A 20,194-nucleotide genomic window follows, 5' to 3' on the forward strand; every position below is an offset into this window, starting at 1 on the left:
GGAGAGGGGTAAGTCTATTACATTGACCCCAGTGTTCAACTGGTTCTTTTTTTATCGACTCCCAAAGGTATGAAAAGCAAAGTCAACCCCAGCTGAATTTGAACTCAGAACGTAGCGACAGATGAAATGCCACTAAGCATTTCTCCCAGCGTGCTAACAATTCTGCCAACTCACCACATCCAATAATAATAATAATAATAATAATTTCAAATTTTTGCCACAAGGGCAGCTAGGGGGTGGGGGTGTTAAGTCGATTACATCGACCCCAGTGCGTAACTTGTACTTATTTAACTGACCCTCAAAAGGATGAAAGGCAAAGTCGACCCCAGCAGCATTTGAACTTGGACCGTGATGACAGACTGGCTAACAATTCTGCCAGTTCACTCCCTTAATAATAATAATAATAATAATAATAATAATAATAATAATAATAATAATAAATGATGATGATGGTGATAATAATAATGATAATAATAATGACAACAGTAGACATATTACTAGACATGTCAGGATAAATCAATTAAGACATTATTATTATTATTAGTGACAAGAGAGAGAGAGAAAGAGAGAGAGAGAGAGAGAGAGAGAGAGAGGGGGGGGAGAATAGGTTAAGAAAGGAAGAAAGAGAGAAAAAAACAAAGCAAAAATCCCAAACAATTTTGTAAGTTGAGAAGAGAAAAGGTCTGAGTAAAAACAAAAACAGCCAAAAGAAAACAAAAAAAATCAATGAAAATGATGTAATGGCTGTGTTTCTAAATTCCATGGGACACCATAACCAGTTGTGTGAATCGATTGAATTTTGACCAATCAATTTAGTTTGAAATTGATCAATCACCTTCCAGACATCACACACACACACACACACACACACACACACACACACACACACATACACTATTTGATTGTAACATCTTGGAAACAGAACCTCCTTGTAATTTTAAGTTATATATATATATATACTTATTAGACAGGCAAACCATAGTGTGTGTGTGTGTATATATATATATATACATACATACACACACTATAATTTGCCTGTCTAACTGTCAATGTATTTCCTCACCTATCTAAATAGATCAGACCTTGCATGCATGTATATGTGTGTGTGTGTGTGTGCATGCACATATATATCATACACACACACACACACACAAACATATTGATTTGTGTATCATTATATATAACTATGAATCTATCAATGTACATAACTAACTGAACTGATTGACCAATTGATTGATTGACAGTCTGCCTGTCCACATGGTTAGCCAACTACCCTGTTACCCAACCATCCACCATACCATTCGAAATCTTACCTCTCCTTATACGTGCACCTACCCACCAAGGCCGTAGACTATGTTTTGAAGGAGAGGTGGCTGCCATCTAGCATGTCTAGACCAGAAAGAGGCTCCCCACTTGACTGAACATTACTGATGGTGACGGTGGCAGATGCGATGAAGTTGTGGAGGTGGTGTTGGGGTAATGTCTCTATTGGTAATGCACACACACACACACATCAGAGAGATCTTCTGGAAGAGGACAAAATCCTTCATGTTACAAATAACAAAACCCAGCTCTCCTCTCCGAAGACCTCTACTTCCATAGCATTTAATGGATGGTAGGCACGGTTCCTCTTGGATAAGACACAAACCTATCGCAGGTCAGGCCTTGTAGGTGGGGACATGCACTGTTGCATCCACCATTTGTCAGTATTTCCTTGGTTCACCCTGAGCAACCCCTAAAGCAGTGTCCCAGTCAGTTTCCATCTCTGCAAGACACTTCCTTATCTGCAGTGGTCGTGATGTAAGTGGTCACCCAACATGAGCCGTTGCCCCAGCTGGATCCTCAGAGAAGAGAGCAAAATAGGAAGGGTGTATGTGTGTGTGCACACGTGAGAGTGTGTGTATGAGTGCATGGGTATGAGTGTGTGTGTGTATGTGGGAGGGGGGGCGTTGAGTGAGTGCACGTGTGCGTTTGACAGTTCTGGCGAACATTACTTTAAAAATTAATGTTGACAAAACATGATTCAGATATTTTATTTAACGCAACATACACTCACACACACACACATTTAGACAATAATTAATAGGGAAATATATAGCAGGCTCCCTAATAGCCCCCCTCCCACACCCCACACTGTCCTGACACCTTCTGGAAGAGGTGTGACACAGGAAGAAATCCCATGAGATAATCAGTTTTGGTGAAAACACATTTAATTTACACTTACAGACATTTCTATAGAAAGGCAAGTCAATGAGGAGCCACTAAGTGGTCAGAAGACTTGCTAGAAATAACAAGAATATGCAACAATACAAGAAGGGGACTTTAGTGCATATGCGTATATATGTAAGAGTATATTTGTGTATGCTGTGACAAACATGTATATGTGTATGAATGTAATGTGTGTGTTTATGTGTGTACACACACACACACAAGATTTTAATGAGATGAGGAGCAGATGTGCACCACATAGTAATAGATTAAAAATTTTAATGTAACACAAAACAATATCAACAACAGCAACAACAACAACAATAATAATAATAATAATTTCTATTACAAGCACAAGATCTGAAATTTTGGGGGAGGGGATAAGGCGATTACATCAACCCCAGTGTGTAACTGGTACTTATTCCATCAACCCCGAAAGGATGAAAGGTAAAGTCGACCTCGGTGGAATTTGAACTCAAAATGTAAAGATGAATGATATACTGTTAAGCATTTTGCCTGGTGTGCTAACGATTCTGCCAGCTTGGCACCTTAATTATTATTATTATTAATGATAATAATAATAATAATAATAATAATAATAATAATAATAATAATTCTTTCTACTAAAGGTACAAGGTCTGAAATTTTAGGGGAGAAGACTAGTAGATTACATTGACCCCAGTGTTTTACTGGTACTTAATTTATCAACCCTGAAAAGATGAAGGGCAAAGTCGACCTCAGCAGAATTTGAACTCAGAATGTAGTGACAAGTTCAAATTCTGCCGAGGTCGACTTCGTCTTTCATTGTTTTGGGGTCAATAAATTACAAAAATAATAAATAATAATAATGATAATGTGATATTGGCGAGAAACACTTACCGACAGCTTTAATAATATACTTTTCACTGTACCCCAGCCATCATTGCGTTTATCTAAAATGATTACGAACCCTTTTTCTACTTCATACAACCTGAAAGAAACAACAAATGGCATATAGAGATATAGAAACATGTAGACATACAGACAGACATAGAGACAGACCCCCATGTCACAAAAAGGGGCTCTTTGTTTCTTTCATGCTGTTATTACATAGTCATGAGGGTGTATATACTAATGCACAAATACACACACAAACAAATGTGACTATATATATATATATATATATATATATATATATACACACAAACACAAAGGGTGTTCAAAATGTTTCTCCACAGTGAATTTTTTTATCGGTGAAAGGATTATTTCGAAGGGACTTTGGCCACCAAGGTCACCTGAGTTAACACCACCAGACATTTTTTTTTCTGGGGAGCAAGTAAAGGATCAGTGTACAAGAATCACCCAAAAACCATTAATGACCTAAAAGATACAATCATAACCTTCACATGGTCCATACTGCATCAGACTCTCCAAGATGTATTTCAAAACATGTGTAGAAGAGTCAACTTATGTATTGAAAATGAAGGACGACATTTTCAACACCTCTTATAAAGTTTTTTAAAGTCTTGTAAATTCTAATATATTCTTTTGTAGTCTTATGCCATCTTATAAATATTTTGCAATAAAATACTTACTGCGGAGAGACTTTTTGAACACCCTGTGTATACATACATTTTTAGATTTATATATATTTCATTCGCCATGATAGATCGCTAGCCACCACACATTCTTTATTTTCTCTCCTTCTTTCTTTCTGTGTTCCTTTCTGTCGAAGAGCGTAGGCTCAAAACACAAAAGACTTTTTTACTTCCCGAGCGTTATACTAATACATCTATTTGTTTTCTACACCACCTGTCTTCGTCTTTCGTTTTTTTGTGAATTCTCCCTATATATATATATATATATATATATATATATTCTATTTGTGTGTGCTTTTGTGTCTGCGTCCCCCCCCCCACCACCACCTGACAAGCATAACTTAGTGGTTTATCAAAAGAGACTGATAGAATAAGTAGCAGGCTTTAAAAGCAAATTAAGTACTGCTATTGTTTTGTTGCCCCAGCATGGCCGTAGTCTGATGACTGAAATAAGTAAAAGATAAAAGACAGGAGTTTTAAGTTATTTTAGGGGCTTAGCTCTTAGTGGAATGAACTCCTTAGAGCTGACTTCTTGATACTCTCTGAAAGTGTGTCCCCTAATGCTTGGAGACATTAGGGGATATTACATGTTCAGCAGAGCAATCTCTTGACAAGCCAGTGTGAGATGCTTTGAGAAAAGACGGAGAGCAAAAATCCCATTAATTCCCAAGAATTAATTAGGCAAGTGAATAAATATGAATGGCACCAGTTTGTCGAGTGTTCCGTCACGACTCGAACAGTTTCCTCTGGAAAATAGGCAGGTCTATTAATAAGTCTGTGATAAACAGCAGAGAAACGTGCAATGCCAAAGAAAACATTTGACGCAGTGTGAAGCCATCAAGTTTCTCTTGTATTGTTGCCATCCTTCACAGAATCCAGACATCACTTCCTGTTCTGTCTTCAACCGCTCCTCTCACCTCCACTCACCACTTCCTCTTAATCAGTTTAGTCGACACTGAAATATGACTTCACCCCCCCCCCCTCCTTAATAAACCTATGCATGTCACCTTTGTGACATTTAGCCTTAATATTTATAAATTTCCATTCGTCGATTCTTCTCCATCTTTCATGTCCATATTCCATGCGTTCGTCTCCTCTCCCCACCACCTGTATTTTGAACCCAAACATGGATTAACTACTGCTGCTGGATGAGACAGTCAGCAGCCAACCTGAGATCCAATCATAGCCACAGCATTGACGTACCTGAGTAACAAGTTATTACCTGTGTGGCACCTTGGGCAAGTGTCTTCTACTATTGCCTCGGGCCGACTAAAGATATATTTCTGAAAATCATAGGCACTGGCCTGTTTTTGATTTTATAAGCATGACATGGGAAAGTGAGAATCAAAAATGAAATACTTTCAAAATACATGGAAAGTATTCGTTCCAGGTTCCAGCCTAGATTAATCCTCAAAATAATCTCGTTTATATCTACTGTCACATGCTATGTATGGACGAGGAGAGGGAAAAAAAACAACAAAATATATTTAGGGAATGGGTGGGTGTGTGGGGAGAAAAATGATTTTTTTTTGTTTTGTTTATTTTTTTTAATTTAGTTTATTGATCTTTAATAAATGACGTCAAATTAACTCAGCTGGGTTCCAATGTGGATTTAATGTAACGGTCAGAATGGGAGAATAGAGGAATGATTAAAGAAACACAAAAGTAGAAAAGAATGAGTGATTGAGTGAATGAATCAAAGACAAAAGGCAGAGGGAGATATGAGAGAGAGGGGGAGGAAAGAGAGGGAAAAGGGGGAGAGAGCCATACTAGCATGGAAGGAAATCATTAAACGATGATGATGATAGAAACTAGATTGACAGAATTATAGAAGGGAAGAGAAAGAGAGAAAGAAAGAATAAATAAAGTAAAAAACACTGAGAGAAACAAAAGCCTTTCAGATGTCTAATAAATGGGAGGAGGAGGAGGAGGAGGAAAAAAGAAGAAAGAAGAAGAGGAAGAGAATAATGAAGACAACAATGACGAGAAAGATGGAGATGAAGATGAAAATGACACCAAATAAGGAGGAGGAGGAGGAGGAGGAGGAGGAGGAGGAGAAGAAGAAGAAGAAGAAGAAGAAGAAGAAGAAGAAGAAGAAGGAGAAGAAGAAGAAGAAGAAAGCAGTTTGTTGCTGGTTATTGAAAGACTTGACGAAATATTAATAGAATCCGTCAACTCGTACCAATTTTCATCTCAGATAAAGAGATGATGTGGAATAGTTTCACAGCTTCTTACTGACAGAAGAAAGTGGAAAAAGATAAGAATATTTTACAAAAACTAAAAAAAAAAAAGAAACCCCTCAAAAACAATACTAAAAATACTAAACAAAAAAACATTAAGCAGAAACATATCCTCTGTTACAGAGACAACAGAGAATGTCGGAATTTGGTAAATTATAAAGCGGCGGCAGATATGATTAGAAAATAATTTCGTATTAAAATTGAAGTCTAAAATGTTCTTGGGCTAAATATATAACAACAAAAACAAAAAAAGGAAGAAAGAGAAGAAAAAAAACACATCAAATACTGCCTTTTTTTTTGTTTTAATATATTTTTTAACTTTGAAGCTAGAAAATTCAAAATGTCTGAGGAATGGAATGGTATTGGGAAAAAAAAAATACCATCAACATCTGAAAGGTTAAATAAACTCTACAAGAGATATTTTATAACAAAGAAAATTCTTCATTCAACATCACATCTATTATAGTACATTACACATACATATAGTACGTAAAACATATATATATGCCGGGTCTTCTCAGACCTTTGGAAATGGGCTGTGCGTGAGAAGACCCGGCAAGCCAAGTAAGATCGTTGCCAGTGCCCCTGGACTGGTTCTTGTGCGGGTGGCACATGAGATGCACCATTTTGAGCGTGGCCGTTGCCAGTACCGCCTGACTGGCTCCTGTAGGATTTTCGAGCGAGATCGTTGCCAGTGCCCCTGGACTGGCTTGTGCGGGTGGCACATAAAAGACACCATTTCGAGCGTGGCCATTTTCGTGCGGGTGACACGTAAAAGCACCCACTACACTCTCTGAGTGGTTGGCGTTAGGAAGGGCATCCAGCTGTAGAAACTCTGCCAAATCAGACTGGAGCCTGGTGTTGCCATCCGGTTTCACCAGTCCTCAGTCAAATCGTCCAACCCATGCTAGCATGGAAAGCGGACGTTAAACGATGATGATGATGATGATGATACACACACACACACAGATATAAAAGCACATGACCTAGTGGTTGGGGTATTGTATTCATGATCACTAGACCAAGGGTTCAATTTGCAGACTGAGCAGTGTGTTGTGTTCTTGAGCAAAACACTTCATTTCACATTGATCCAGTCCAGTCAGCTGTAAAAGGGTGACCACCCTGTGACGGACAGGCCTTCCAGTCAGGGTGAACATGTGAACATGCTGGTGTGCTCGCCTATCCAGTGGCGTGGCATCATTCAAAAGCTATAACAACATCTAATAGTCTGGTCAATCACATGATCACACAATTATATACATATATTGTAACATAGTGAGTGTGTGTGTGTGTGTGTGTGTGTGTGTGTGTGTGTGTATAGTTGATTCGAGGAGGTTATATCCTCATTAGGGATTAAATAACCCAAGATATTCCAAATGGTTGGAAATTCTAATCAACTAGGTGACAGGACTGAAACACATATGTAGGTTCCTTTATTCATTATTATTTATTTTTTTGAGCTTTACAACTTGTTTCTACTGTTACATATATTGTCACTGCTGGCATATATTGTCACCATGTTAGTTTTTGTTTTATTTTGCAGCCCTGGATTGAACACAGCACCTTTCCACTCGCTGCAGTCCTCTGTCATCTCATGAGATCAACTCTCACAACTTCTTCCCATGCGTTCCTTTTCCTCGGGTTTCTTCTCTATACGAGGGTGAGTCAGAAACTAATGCCATTTTGTTTAGGACAATTGAATCAGGAACATTGTGTACAGAAGACTTTTATAATCCTGAAGTGCTGAGTTCAAACCTAAGAGAAAACAACAAGGAAATTAATTTGGCTTAATGGCTGTGCAAGAAAGATAGTCCAGTGGATGTTTCAGAGTATTGAATTAGATGTTCATCGGTCAAGAGTTTGAATTCACCTTGGGTATTTCACTGTGTTTTAGGACAAAACATTGAATTCTCCATTACCTCAATTCTTCTGTCAGGAATAAATACCAAATCTTGTAGAAATCTTTGTTTGCTGTGTAACAGACAGGCATTCAATCAAGACAAAATTTATCTCACATGCACCTTATACCAAAAAGCTGGAGCTAAGCAGTGGCCCCTTAAAATCCCTTTTAGGAGGTTTTTTTTTTTAAAGGGGTTTGTATTTATACATACATTTCAGCTTAAAAGCAGTTCAAGCAAGGTTTCAACATTCACATGCATTTCCTGGCACTAACTATTTTCATTCATTAAGAAGCTTTACCAAAAAATGCAAAAATTTGCAAACTTAAGAGGAACAATTCCAAACTAAAGCAATGACATTTTTCAGAAACCAAAAAATTCATATTTAATTCTAAGGGAATAATAAGTTTAATTATTTTTTTAAAAAAAGCATTTTATAATAAATAATTGAATAAATAAAATAGCCATCCAGCTATCATAATGTATATACACTGTTGATGGGGCATTTGCTGCAGTGTTTGTCCTGAGGTAACATCTGTTATGGATGTGCTGTGTTTAAAACACAATAAATATTAGTGTGAAGGTACATGGCTCAGTGGTTAGGGGATTCAGCTCATAATCGTAAGGTCATGATTTCAATTCCGGGTGGAGCATTGTGTCCTTCAGTAAGACACTTTATTTCATGTTCCTCCAGTTCACTCAGCTGGCTAAAATGAGTTGTACATGTAAATCAAAGGATCAGCCTTGTTACATTCTGTGTCATGCAGAATTTCTGAGAACTATGTTAAGGGTATGTGTGTCTGTGGAATACTCAGCCACTTGCACATCAATTTCACAAACTGGCTATTCTGTTGAGCAGATCAACTGGAACACTCATTGTAAACTGGTGCAAGATGATATTGATGGTGTTTCTAACACTCCATAACAGATGTTATCTCAGGACAAAAGCCATAGTAAATGGCCTATCAGTGGTGTATATACATTTAGTATGTTACATAGATGGCTGTTTTAATTTAATACTGCCTCAGATGCATATACCAACTAGATAAAAAAAAATTTATGATATTTTCATCTGAATTTAAAAAGAAACTGAATCCTAACAACAACAACAACAACAGCAATTTAATAAATCAAGAGATTTCAGCCATTAAAAAAATTGTTTTTAAACAAATACTATTCTAGTTTATCTAATAATATTATTTGATAAATTCAAATATTTTCTAATAATATAGAGGAAAAATTAAAATTTTGCTGTTATTAAAACAGAAACTAAAACAAATGTTAAATTAGTTTGAAGAACACAAGAGAAATTGCTCAGCTTTGCCAGAACATTCTAAATGAATCCACAGGGACTTCGACTTACCTCAATTTCCTGCAGAAGTCAGAGAAAAACCCCAACGAAGAAAACAAAAAGAAAAAAACAAAAAACAAAGGAAGAATTTGAAAATGTTTGCCAAAAGAAATTGGTGTATATAGATAGACAAACAGATATATGTATATACAAACACAAAGATAAAGGAGAGGGTGTCTGAATGTATACACACATTCATGCATACTTATATATATACACACACACATATATATACATGTTAATATTTGTGTGTGTACGTATATATATATATATATATATATATATATATATATACACACACTAGCTGACCCCGTCCTGTCAATAATGACAGCTAACTGTAGTATTTTATATATAAATAAGGTACAAAATAAGGTCCATAATAATCACACATACAAACATTCACACACTTCCCTTGTACACACACACACACATACACATATATACTCACACAGGGTTGAAACACTGATTTTTTTTTCACCCCTTCCTTCCTTATTCATCTAATATCCCTTCCTTTCTCTCATTGCTATTACTTTCTCTCACTCCCTTTCAGTCAGGGCTATTACTCTCACTACTTCTCCTTCACTGAATTACTACTTTCTCTCCTCCTTCGCATCAGGCGTGATGCTGGACAAATATATATATATACAAATATATAAAAACACGATGCTTATTATTATATTAGGATATATATATATATATGCATACACATATATTTACACACATACGTGTATATACGTGTTGTGCACACACACACATTTATTTATATATCTTAATTGCCTGTGTTTATATTGTCATTTAACTTTACTATTAAAGCTGATACTATCATTTCGTATAGATAAGTGGGTGGATGCTGGTGGATGCTGATCCAAACTAATTTGGCCATCATCCATGACAAGACAAAGAATCTTCATACACTATCACCAAATCTATTTGGAATAACATTAAGCCAGATGTCATCTCGAAATGACGGCATGAGATCAATGTTATAATTACAACATAGATACCCAAATACCAAACTCTACACACTAGCCTGTAAATATGTTTGATCTATTTGCATAATCTTTGAATACCATGTATGTATATATGTATGTACACACACATGTTTGAAATTTTAAGGTGTTTCTAATATTTTGTCCAGCCCCTGTATCTAGGATGACATCAACTAAATGTCCTTCCATCTGGTTTCCTTCAAATTTCATCCTACCTTCTTACAAATGAGTCAATGTACATAATTCAGTCCTCAATACATTATGCCAGAAAACAAGATGGGATGGTCATGGCTGAACTGCCAGCTGAACCATGAACCTTTACTGCCATTATTATCATCCACCTCTACCTCCTCACTACCACCACCACCATTCTTGTTATTATTATTATTATTATTATTATTATTATTACAATCATCAACAGAATGGATATTTATTCCTCATATTCTACATATAAGCACAATGTGGTCTTTTTTCCTTTTTGCTCCTGTTCACCCTTTATTCCTTCTTATATCTATCCAGAATGACCAATTATTTCATCTCCAATCAAAGAATATTTACAAATATGTAAATAAAACAAGGCCAAGTTAAAAGAAAAAAAAAACTATACAATCAGCCATTTTTCTTTTTGCTGTTTTATATTATTTTATTTTCCATTATATTTGCTTTCTGTTTCTGGCTGGTGATTCTGTTTGGAAAAAAAAGCCATCAAATGATAAACACATCTCTCCACCGAATACGACATCGATCATCATCGTTTTGCTGAGTCAACAGTAGGAAAAAAACAAAACAAAACAAAACACAAGACACACAATTTCATTTTGATTGTGTTTTTCTTAATAGACATCTGGTTTTGCTTTGTTTTTTCAAAGTGTTTGTGCGTTGTTTTTTTAAGAGCCAGAGACTGAAACACAATATAACAGCAGTAACTAGCCATCCGTCCACCCATTTCCTTTGCCCACTATTCCTGGGAAGTTCGTGGGGGTAGAATTCTCAGGCCCCTATCAGAAGCAACCATCTTTGCCCTTTCTGGCTGGATTCCTAAGCATGAGCAAATGGGACGAGGGATGTTATCTCAGCATCTCACTCTTGGTCCACCCTTAGGTGTTCTACCAGTTGTCTCAGTTAAGAATCACTTTGGAGTTCTTTCCTGCAACATTCCAGCAAGAAGACAAAATCTGATCCAGCTCCATTAAAGCGGCTCCATTGTACCCTAGTTTGAGGATATAAACTAGGGTTTAGGGACCCTGAGAAAGGGTCCAATGTTAATAACAACAACATTAGTTTTTAAATTCAAAATTCCAGCAGTGAGGGGTCAGGTCCTCTATGTTGTCACTTGGACTATTAGAAATAGCAGCCAAATATCTTTAATCACCCACAGGAGGGAAGGACACATTGGATAATATAATCCTACATACATTGTCTGAAAAAAAAGTAATGAAATGAGGCAATCATTACCATGTAGAGGTTTACTCATTAGCTTGATGGTCCTGTGGGGTTTAGCTATTTGTAAAATATGATTTGTTAAGGGTCCAAGGTTTTCGATTACAAAAAGGGGGAACAACAATGTGTGACACTCATACCTTGTTCAAAGACAGCAGTAATATAAATGAGGTGGGTGGTAGGGTGACAACCAGGAATTGAAACTGGGTCGTGGACCAAAGTCACAAAGAGCTAACTTTGATTGCCTTCGTTCAAAGAATTGGTCCATCAAAGACTGACCTGAGCCTGAGTCTAAACAACAACAGCAGCAGCAGCAGCAACAACAAAGCGAATTCTCCAACTAATGAGTCACGAAATAATGTAAAACTTCATGAGTAAAACTGCTTAAAGAAATAAACAAAATCTGAGATAAAATAATATAAAACAATAACATTTGTCTGCTAACAGATTGTTCTGGAAATCAGATAAGATGGAATTTTAAAATTATGGCCAAAATGATTGAAGAATCATTTGCAAAGATGTTGCCATAGAAATATGTTGTGGAATTCTAACTCCTTGATCCATCTAAATCCTCACTGTAAAAATTGCTTCAATAAAACTATGATTGAATGAATAATAAAACATCAACGTCCAGAATGCTGGCCAACAGCAGTAGTAGCAGTGGCAGCAGCAGTAGCAGCAGAACTGAGGAAGAATCTATGACGTCAGGTAACCAGCAAGAATATGGTACACAGGTCTGTGGGATACTCGACCACTTGGACATTAATTCAGAAGTACATAACTAAGTTGATTAAATACCTAAAACCTCACCATTGAATGACAAAGATTCACTTTACAAAGAAAAGGTCTGTTAAAACTATATTTTCATCTCAGATGAAGGACCATTCTATATTAAGATTGCCGTCTGTGTTTCATACTAAAATTATATACACCATTAAAAGGCATGATGCTGTACAACTGTCTGAGATAAATGATGTGCATACACTTAGTATGCTTATCTCAGACAATTCTATTGCAGCATGCCTTCTAACAGTGTATATATTTAGTAATTTAATGTGATATTCAAATGTAGATTTTAAATTAACTCTTTATACAATTAAAACAGCATTTTTCTATATTAAGGGTTTTAAGAAATAATACTACTTAAATGGAAACTAAATTTTTATTTTACACACACACACACACACACAAATCTCACCTGATATAAAGATTTAACCTTTTAGTATTCAATCTGGCCAAATCCAGCTCAAAATACTTGTTTTATGCTCAAACCAGCCAGATCTGACCTCTCACACCTACCCAACAGTGTCATTATAAAAAATAAACAATCACATCATTGAAATCTGAAAGTTACGAGATAATGCATGATTAATTCAAAACTATGTGATTAAATAAGGATTAGATTTGACAGAGTAATCTGAATGCTTAAGGACTGGTAATCCGTTAAAACTATTTTTGCATTTTTGACAAAAAAAAAAAAAAAGGTAAATATTTATGAGAAATTGGTGAGCAGAAGAAATATTACTTACGCCGGAATGGTACAGAGGTAAATCATCACCTTCTTATATTGTTCATCTGTGATTTCTGGTATCCCAGGGACATCGGGAAATGTGAGAATCGGTGCTCCGTTGCGAGCCTTGCCACCTGGTGGGGAAAAAGGGTGAAAGAGACAAAGAAAGGGGAGATAAATGATACAACTCAAGGTAGATAAAAAAATAAAGGAAAAACAAATTTAGTGTAACAAAACGTTTAATAATTGAGGAATAGTTAAGGCGTTAAACTGGTAGAATTGTTAGCACAAGCCAGACAAAACGGTTAGTGGCATTTCGTTCCTCTTTATGTTCCGATTCCAAATTCCACTGAGGTTGACTTTGCCTTTCATCGTTTTGAGTACCAGTGGAACCCAGGGGTCAATGTAATTAACTGGTCAACTTCCTCTGAAACTTCAGGCCTTGTGACTACAGTAGAAAGGATTTTGGGGTCGACAAAATATGTACCAGTTAAACACTGGGGTTGATATAACCAACTATCTCCACCCACTCCAATGATTTCAAGGACTATTATTATTATTATTATTATTATTTTTATTATTATTATTATTATTATTTTTATTATTATTATTTTTATTAAGGAGCAGGCAGAAATTGTTAGCACATCAAGCAAGTTGTTTAATGGTATTTTATCTGTCGCTACGTTGCGAGTTCAAATTCTGGGATTGATTAAATAAGTACCAGTCGCGTACTGGGTCAATGTACTCAACTGGTCCCCTCCCTCAAATTTTAGGCCTTGTGCCTTTAGTAGAAAAGATTATTATTATTATTCATGATTCTGCTGAGTCACCCCCTCACCTACCATCCTGACTATAATCGGTTCATAGACATAAACCCTGCCATAATTCTTTGCTTCATCGTTAATTAACATTGGTTACATTCCTGTCTAAAAGAAAACTTAGTTGTTTTGTTTGTCTTTTTTTGAAACTTTTTCATAAATTGTTGCTAAATTATAAGTTTCACAACCTACATCAAAACAGCCACATATAAACATGTGCTGTTTCATGTGTATATATATAAGTATACACTTGGGTGTATGTGTATCTACGCATATGTGTGTGTGTGCTTGTATACATGTATATGCATGTCTGTATTTCTAAATGTGCTTGAATATGTTCATAACTAAATGTGTATAAATTCATGTGTGTATATATTTGTGGGGACCTATATAACTACAGATAGAGCGACAAATAGCTAGATCTGCTAACACCTACAAATACATGTGCATATTTAAGCTATCATATATGCATGTGTGTATGTGTTTGTGTGTAGTGATTAAAGCCTGTTCATTCCATCTTTTGTGTGTGTATATATATATATATATATATATATATATATACATATATACATGTATATATACACACTCATACACATCATTAGGTTGATAGATATATATAGATAAATCTGAAATCTTTCATCTTAAACTCAACTTTCCCATAATTGTTAATTTGTTTTTTCTTTTTCACTTCTAAATAACAAACAACGATATTCTACAGAATTTCTGTCCATCTCGTTTGTATCTTACCTACCAATTTCTTCACAATTACAATTTCACTGGAATCAAAACAAAAAAAATGTTTTCAAATATATTTTCAATAAATACCCATTCTACATGTTGTTTCATCATTGTAATAGTTTTAAAATGTTTTATTAAAACTGTTTTTTTAAAATTTCTGTTTTGGAAAATAAGAAACAAAAAACGTAAAAGCAATGATGTGGCCAGGATTTTATGTTTGTAAAATCTTGTTTGTTTTGGTCGACTGATGCACAACAATTTGTTAAAATTATAGACTGAGCTGCTGCAGTTGTTGTTACGATTGTTGTCGGTGATTCAGACCTTGTCGCCATTCTCATCATCATTGGTGAAGGCAAGTGGTTCAGTGGTTAGGGTACTGGGCTCATAATCTTAAGGTCATGAGTGGTCGGCATTAAGAAGGGCATCAGGCAATAGAATCCTTGCCAAAAACATTGGAGCATAGTGCAGTTCATGGACTCATCAGATCCTGTCAAACCATTCATCCCGTTCCATCATACGACTTCGTAGTTAAGGTGTTGAGCTCACAACTGTAGAGTCATGGGTTCAATTCCAAGATACAGTGGCACATTATGTCTTTGAGTGAGGGACATAATTTCATATTTGTCCAGTCTCCTTAGTTGAGATTTCAACATGAGCAGAGAGAGAGAGAGAGAGGGAAAGGAGGAGAGAGAGAAAGAGAGTGAAAGGGGGAGAGAGAGAAAGGAAGAGAAAAAGAAAGGGAGAGAGAAAGAAAGGGAGAGAGAAAGAAAGGGAAAGAGAGAAAGAGAGTGAAAGGGGGAGAGAGCGAAAGGGAAAGAGAGAAAGAGAGAGAGAAGGGGGAGAGAGAGAGACAGGGAGAGAGAAAGAAAGGGAGAGAGAAAGAAAGGGAGAGAGATAGAAAGAGAGAGGGAGAAAGTGGGAGAGAGAGAGAAAGGGAGAGAGAGAGAGAGAGAGAGAGAGCATGTATACTTGATGATGAACACTAGCAATGATGAGGGTGTGGGGGGTGTATGTAAGGGGAAGCTATTTGATCCAATGGACAATAACCCCCCCAACCCCCCTCACATCAGCAACAATTACTAGGATTAATCAAAAAACAAAAAAAAAACAAAAAAATTAATATTAAAATGGACTTTAAATAATTAAATATTTTTTCTTTTGTTTGCTTTCAAAAAATAGTCAATGGTCACAAAAGAAAAATAAAACACCACCACCAGCAGGTGATGACCACAAAAGCTGTTGTTACCCCCCACCCTCTTCGTTACTCTAATTAGAGAAACTCCAAGACAGGATGGACTTCCCAACAACACATCACAATGAGGGAAACTTATATGTGGTTAATTAAAGTGCTAGAAATAACAGCTTCCTCTAAACAGGCCATATCTGACCCAAATATTCTGCGTGTTTTATTATCAAACTGGCCAGATTTGGCCTCTCACACATGCCCTACAATGTCATTCTAAAAACAAACAATTACATCATCAAAATCTCAAAGCTACGAAATAAAGAATGAAGGACACATCAGACGATGTAGCCCTTGATGGACCGTGTCTTGATAAAATACAGGATGGTCATGGCAGGAATGTTTAAGGGTTGTGGGCCTGTCCAATGAGGGATCACCTCAGCCTAAACAACAATGACATAGATTACACCCTAGCATACCTGTTATGCAATTAGGACTAACCTGGGGGCTAAACAGCACCAACCTATGACAACCACTACCACCACACCCAACACCACCACCTCCACTACAGCTAACTTCCTCCCCCACTTGCCACCACCACCTCCACCCCCTAATACCACTCCACACACCTGTTATGCAATCAAAACTGACCTAGGTACCTTTAGACTGGTATTGTGCCAATTTGGAGCAGAGCCCAAACAGAGAGGTCAGCTGGTCAGCCAGACAGACAGACACTCAGGCAGGCAGACAGCTGGCCAACAAACCAACTAGCCAGCCAGCCAGCCAGCCAGACAACAAACCTGTCTAAGTATCTCTCAGCCAGCAAGGATAAGCTTTCAAAACACAGTTGTTACTGGTGGTGGTGGTGGTGGTGCTGGTGGTGGTGATGATGGTGTAGGTGATGATGACACAAATAACAATGATGAGGAGGATGAGTGTAATGACCACCAATGTGATGAGGAGGAGGAAGGCAACGAGGACGATGATGATGATGATGATGATGGTGACAACTATCAAAACTAGTTTTCTAATTTCTTCAATTGAAAAAAAAAAAAAAATTTTGTTTAATTTTTCTTTCCTTTCCCTTATGTTTTATATTTAAAAAAAACAAAAAAACTTAATTGTTGTTTTCGTTAAAGATTAATGATTATTGATATTAGTATTAACGATTAGTAGATCTATAAAGTAATTTTACTGTAAAACTCTGTCCTTGATGACAAATCAATTAACTATGATTATTAGCTTCGTTTTGTTTTCAGACCATACATATTAAAACAATAATTACATACACAAACACGATGTAATGAGAGATTAAATTAATTAAAATAAAAAGGTTAATCCTTTCATAAATTTCAGATGTTTATAGAGTTAATGATTTAATCTAGTTGCTGGATTATTTAAATCAGTGGTTCAAAACCACGGTCCATAGATCCTTCGGGGTCTGTATGACCTTTTGGGGTTCATATGAAATTTTGTTAAAGCTTATGTGCAATAAATTGCTAATATTCCTACAAATACACAAAATATTTTAACAATTTTTTATACAATTCCTAATAATATTTAATCATAAAATATAATAGGGATTGAAACAAAGGGGTCCAGAGGTAAAAAAATGGTCGAGAACTAAATGAACGAGAGGTGAACCTCTCTCCTGGATAGGCTGCTAGGGCATTCAAAGGTAATTTCTATTTTAACCTCATTGACAACCATCACAATGTCAAGACAAAGGCACACACCGAGCCATATGTCTTCACACACACATATAATATAATATATATATATATATATATACACACATGTGTGTGTGTGTGTGTGTGCGCTTTCCCTTGGCAACTAGTACTGGTTTATTTACATCCCCATAACCTAACGGTTCAGCAAATGAGACCAACAGAATAAGTACCAGACTTTAAACAAAAGTGCTGAGGTTTGATTTGTTTGAAGATGGTGCCCCAGCATGGCCACAGTCTAATGACTCAAACACATAAAAGAGAAAAGATAACAAGGAGCAAACATGTTTCTGCAAAAATTCCAATAGCAGAGACTGTCTGTGTGTCTGGATGGACACTTTACGGGAATCTTGTTCCATTTGGCACTGATCCATGATTATTAGAGCATGGCTTCTCTGTATTACAGCTTAACGAATCAAACATTTTAATTATGTATCATACATTATCACAGCTTTATATCTCTTCCTTTGTGCAGCTGCTGAAGTGTGTCGATGACGACAGCCTTGACCGCTGTACAATAACAATGGACTTGATTGACCATCGTGTAATGATGAACTTGACCATCATGTGATAATGGGGGTGTGGACTTAGGATAATTTGGATGTCATGTGATCACAGGTTTGGCCTCATATCATAATGGATATGGCTGTTGCATTATAATGGACTTAGCCATTGTAATGGATTTGACCATCATATCGTAGTGGACATGAGCATCACATAATGGACTCGACTATCATCACCGTCATTTTGCATCCATCTTCCATGTTGGAATGGGATGAATGGTTTGACAGGAACTGCACTATGCTCCAATGTTTTTGGCAAGGATTCTATTGCCTGATGCCCTTCCTAATGCCGACCACTTTACAGAATGTACTGGGTACTTTTTTTTACATGGCACCAGCACAATAATTAATGGACCTGATCATCACATGGTCTTAGGGTTAACTCCACCTGATAATGGAACTGGCCACTGTACAAGAATAAAATGTCCACCACAGTTCTATTGTCAACAGAGATTTGGCTGGACAGTGGTTTGACTTGCGGACACTAGATAGCATTCAATAGTGGTAAGAAGTTATAGATTAGCATACAAATACAACATATTACAACATGTATGCTACAACTACAACCACCAAAATAGTATTCTAAGATAAACAAAGATAAGGAAGAAGGAGGTAAGTATAGAAAGAGAAGAAGTTTACCTGTGATGAAGGCATATTTCGACTGTAGAACCTCTGCAACGTCCAATACAGTAAAAGAACAATCTAGATCCATTTCACCCATTACATAGCCTGCAAAAACAAACAGAAAAAAAAATTAATCAGTAAATTGATAGACATTCTATTTTTAATCAATTTAAATGTTGCAGTTGTTTCCCCTGTTTTTTGTTTTTTTTTACTTTGTTTTTACCAGAAATATTCATTAGGTTTGCAATTCTTTCTTCTCCTCCTCCCTCCCCTCTTCATTGTTTCTAACATCCACTTTTCCATGCTTGCATGAGTTAGATGAAATTTGTTGAGGCAGATTTTTCTATAGCTGGATGCTCTTTCTGTCACCAACCCTCACCTGTTTTCAATCAATAAATAAAAAAGATGAGATGGTCATGAGTGGAATGCCTTTACTCATAAACCTGCTTCAGTAAGGTTGACTTGGGGTTAAAGATAAACAATCTTTTGCTCAGTCTAAATCACAGGCACATGGGACGGGGAAGTCCTAGAATGGCTTAGATTACACACGTCTGTTTGATCAGGGCTTCCCAGGGGCAACACATCAAACGACAACAATAGCAACAGTAATAGCAATAATAATAATAATAAAAACAACAACAATAATAATACAACTTGTACATAAACACATGGGAACAAGAATGATTGATTGAACTCCATCCATCAGTGCAGTTTAAAGAATAGAAGGGCAGTGTGTTTATAAATTATATATACACCCGTATATATAATGCATGTTAACATACATAATGCATAAATATATACACGTATGTGCATATAAATATATACACATGTATACACACACACACGTGTGTGTGTGGAGGAGGAAATATAATGTGTTATAAAATGTATTGATACACCATTATCAGTTTCTGTCGACGTCCGATAACTCGCTTCATTAATTTCAGCCATTGATAATGTCCTCTCTGTCTTACTAACAAAAGACCAAAACTAAAAGACTCCATACCGAGACACACACACAGACAGACATGTACACAGGCCTACATTTAGACACATGCACACACACACACACACACACACATACATATAGACACAATTTGATTTATTCCTTCCTTTTCTTCTATTGTATAGGAACTGATTTGATTACATCTCTACACTGAAAGCCTCATATATATATATATATATATATATATATATATATATATATGTTTGTATGTATGTATGTGTGTGTGTGTGTGTGTATTTGATAGAGATTATTCATCTATTCAAAATTCAGGCTTCACTCCTTTGCTATTTTATATTAACATATTTTTTATAATATATATCATCAT

The 20,194-nt window shown here is 36.3% G+C and overlaps 1 protein-coding gene across 18 annotated transcripts in view; it reads right to left on the bottom strand.

Annotated features, from left to right (window-relative positions):
• The window catches only part of LOC106871531 (guanine nucleotide exchange factor DBS), a 180,952-nt gene that overhangs the window by 85,719 nt on the left and 75,039 nt on the right, over positions 1–20,194 (bottom strand). For all 18 annotated transcript variants that reach the window (XR_008265927.1, XM_052974317.1, XM_052974323.1 and 15 more), the window contains 3 exons: positions 18,882–18,971; positions 13,233–13,347; positions 3,088–3,178 (listed from right to left, as the gene is read on the bottom strand). Coding sequence is in view for 17 of the 18 variants with exons in the window: in XM_052974317.1 (XP_052830277.1) it covers positions 3,088–3,178; positions 13,233–13,347; positions 18,882–18,971 (296 nt within the window). In the remaining variant the exon portion in view is untranslated. The remainder of the gene's footprint in view (positions 1–3,087; positions 3,179–13,232; positions 13,348–18,881; positions 18,972–20,194) is intronic.

This window comes from Octopus bimaculoides, chromosome 18 (genome assembly GCF_001194135.2).
Source record: "Octopus bimaculoides isolate UCB-OBI-ISO-001 chromosome 18, ASM119413v2, whole genome shotgun sequence".
In the NCBI taxonomy this organism is placed as follows: Eukaryota; Metazoa; Mollusca; class Cephalopoda; order Octopoda; family Octopodidae; genus Octopus; species Octopus bimaculoides.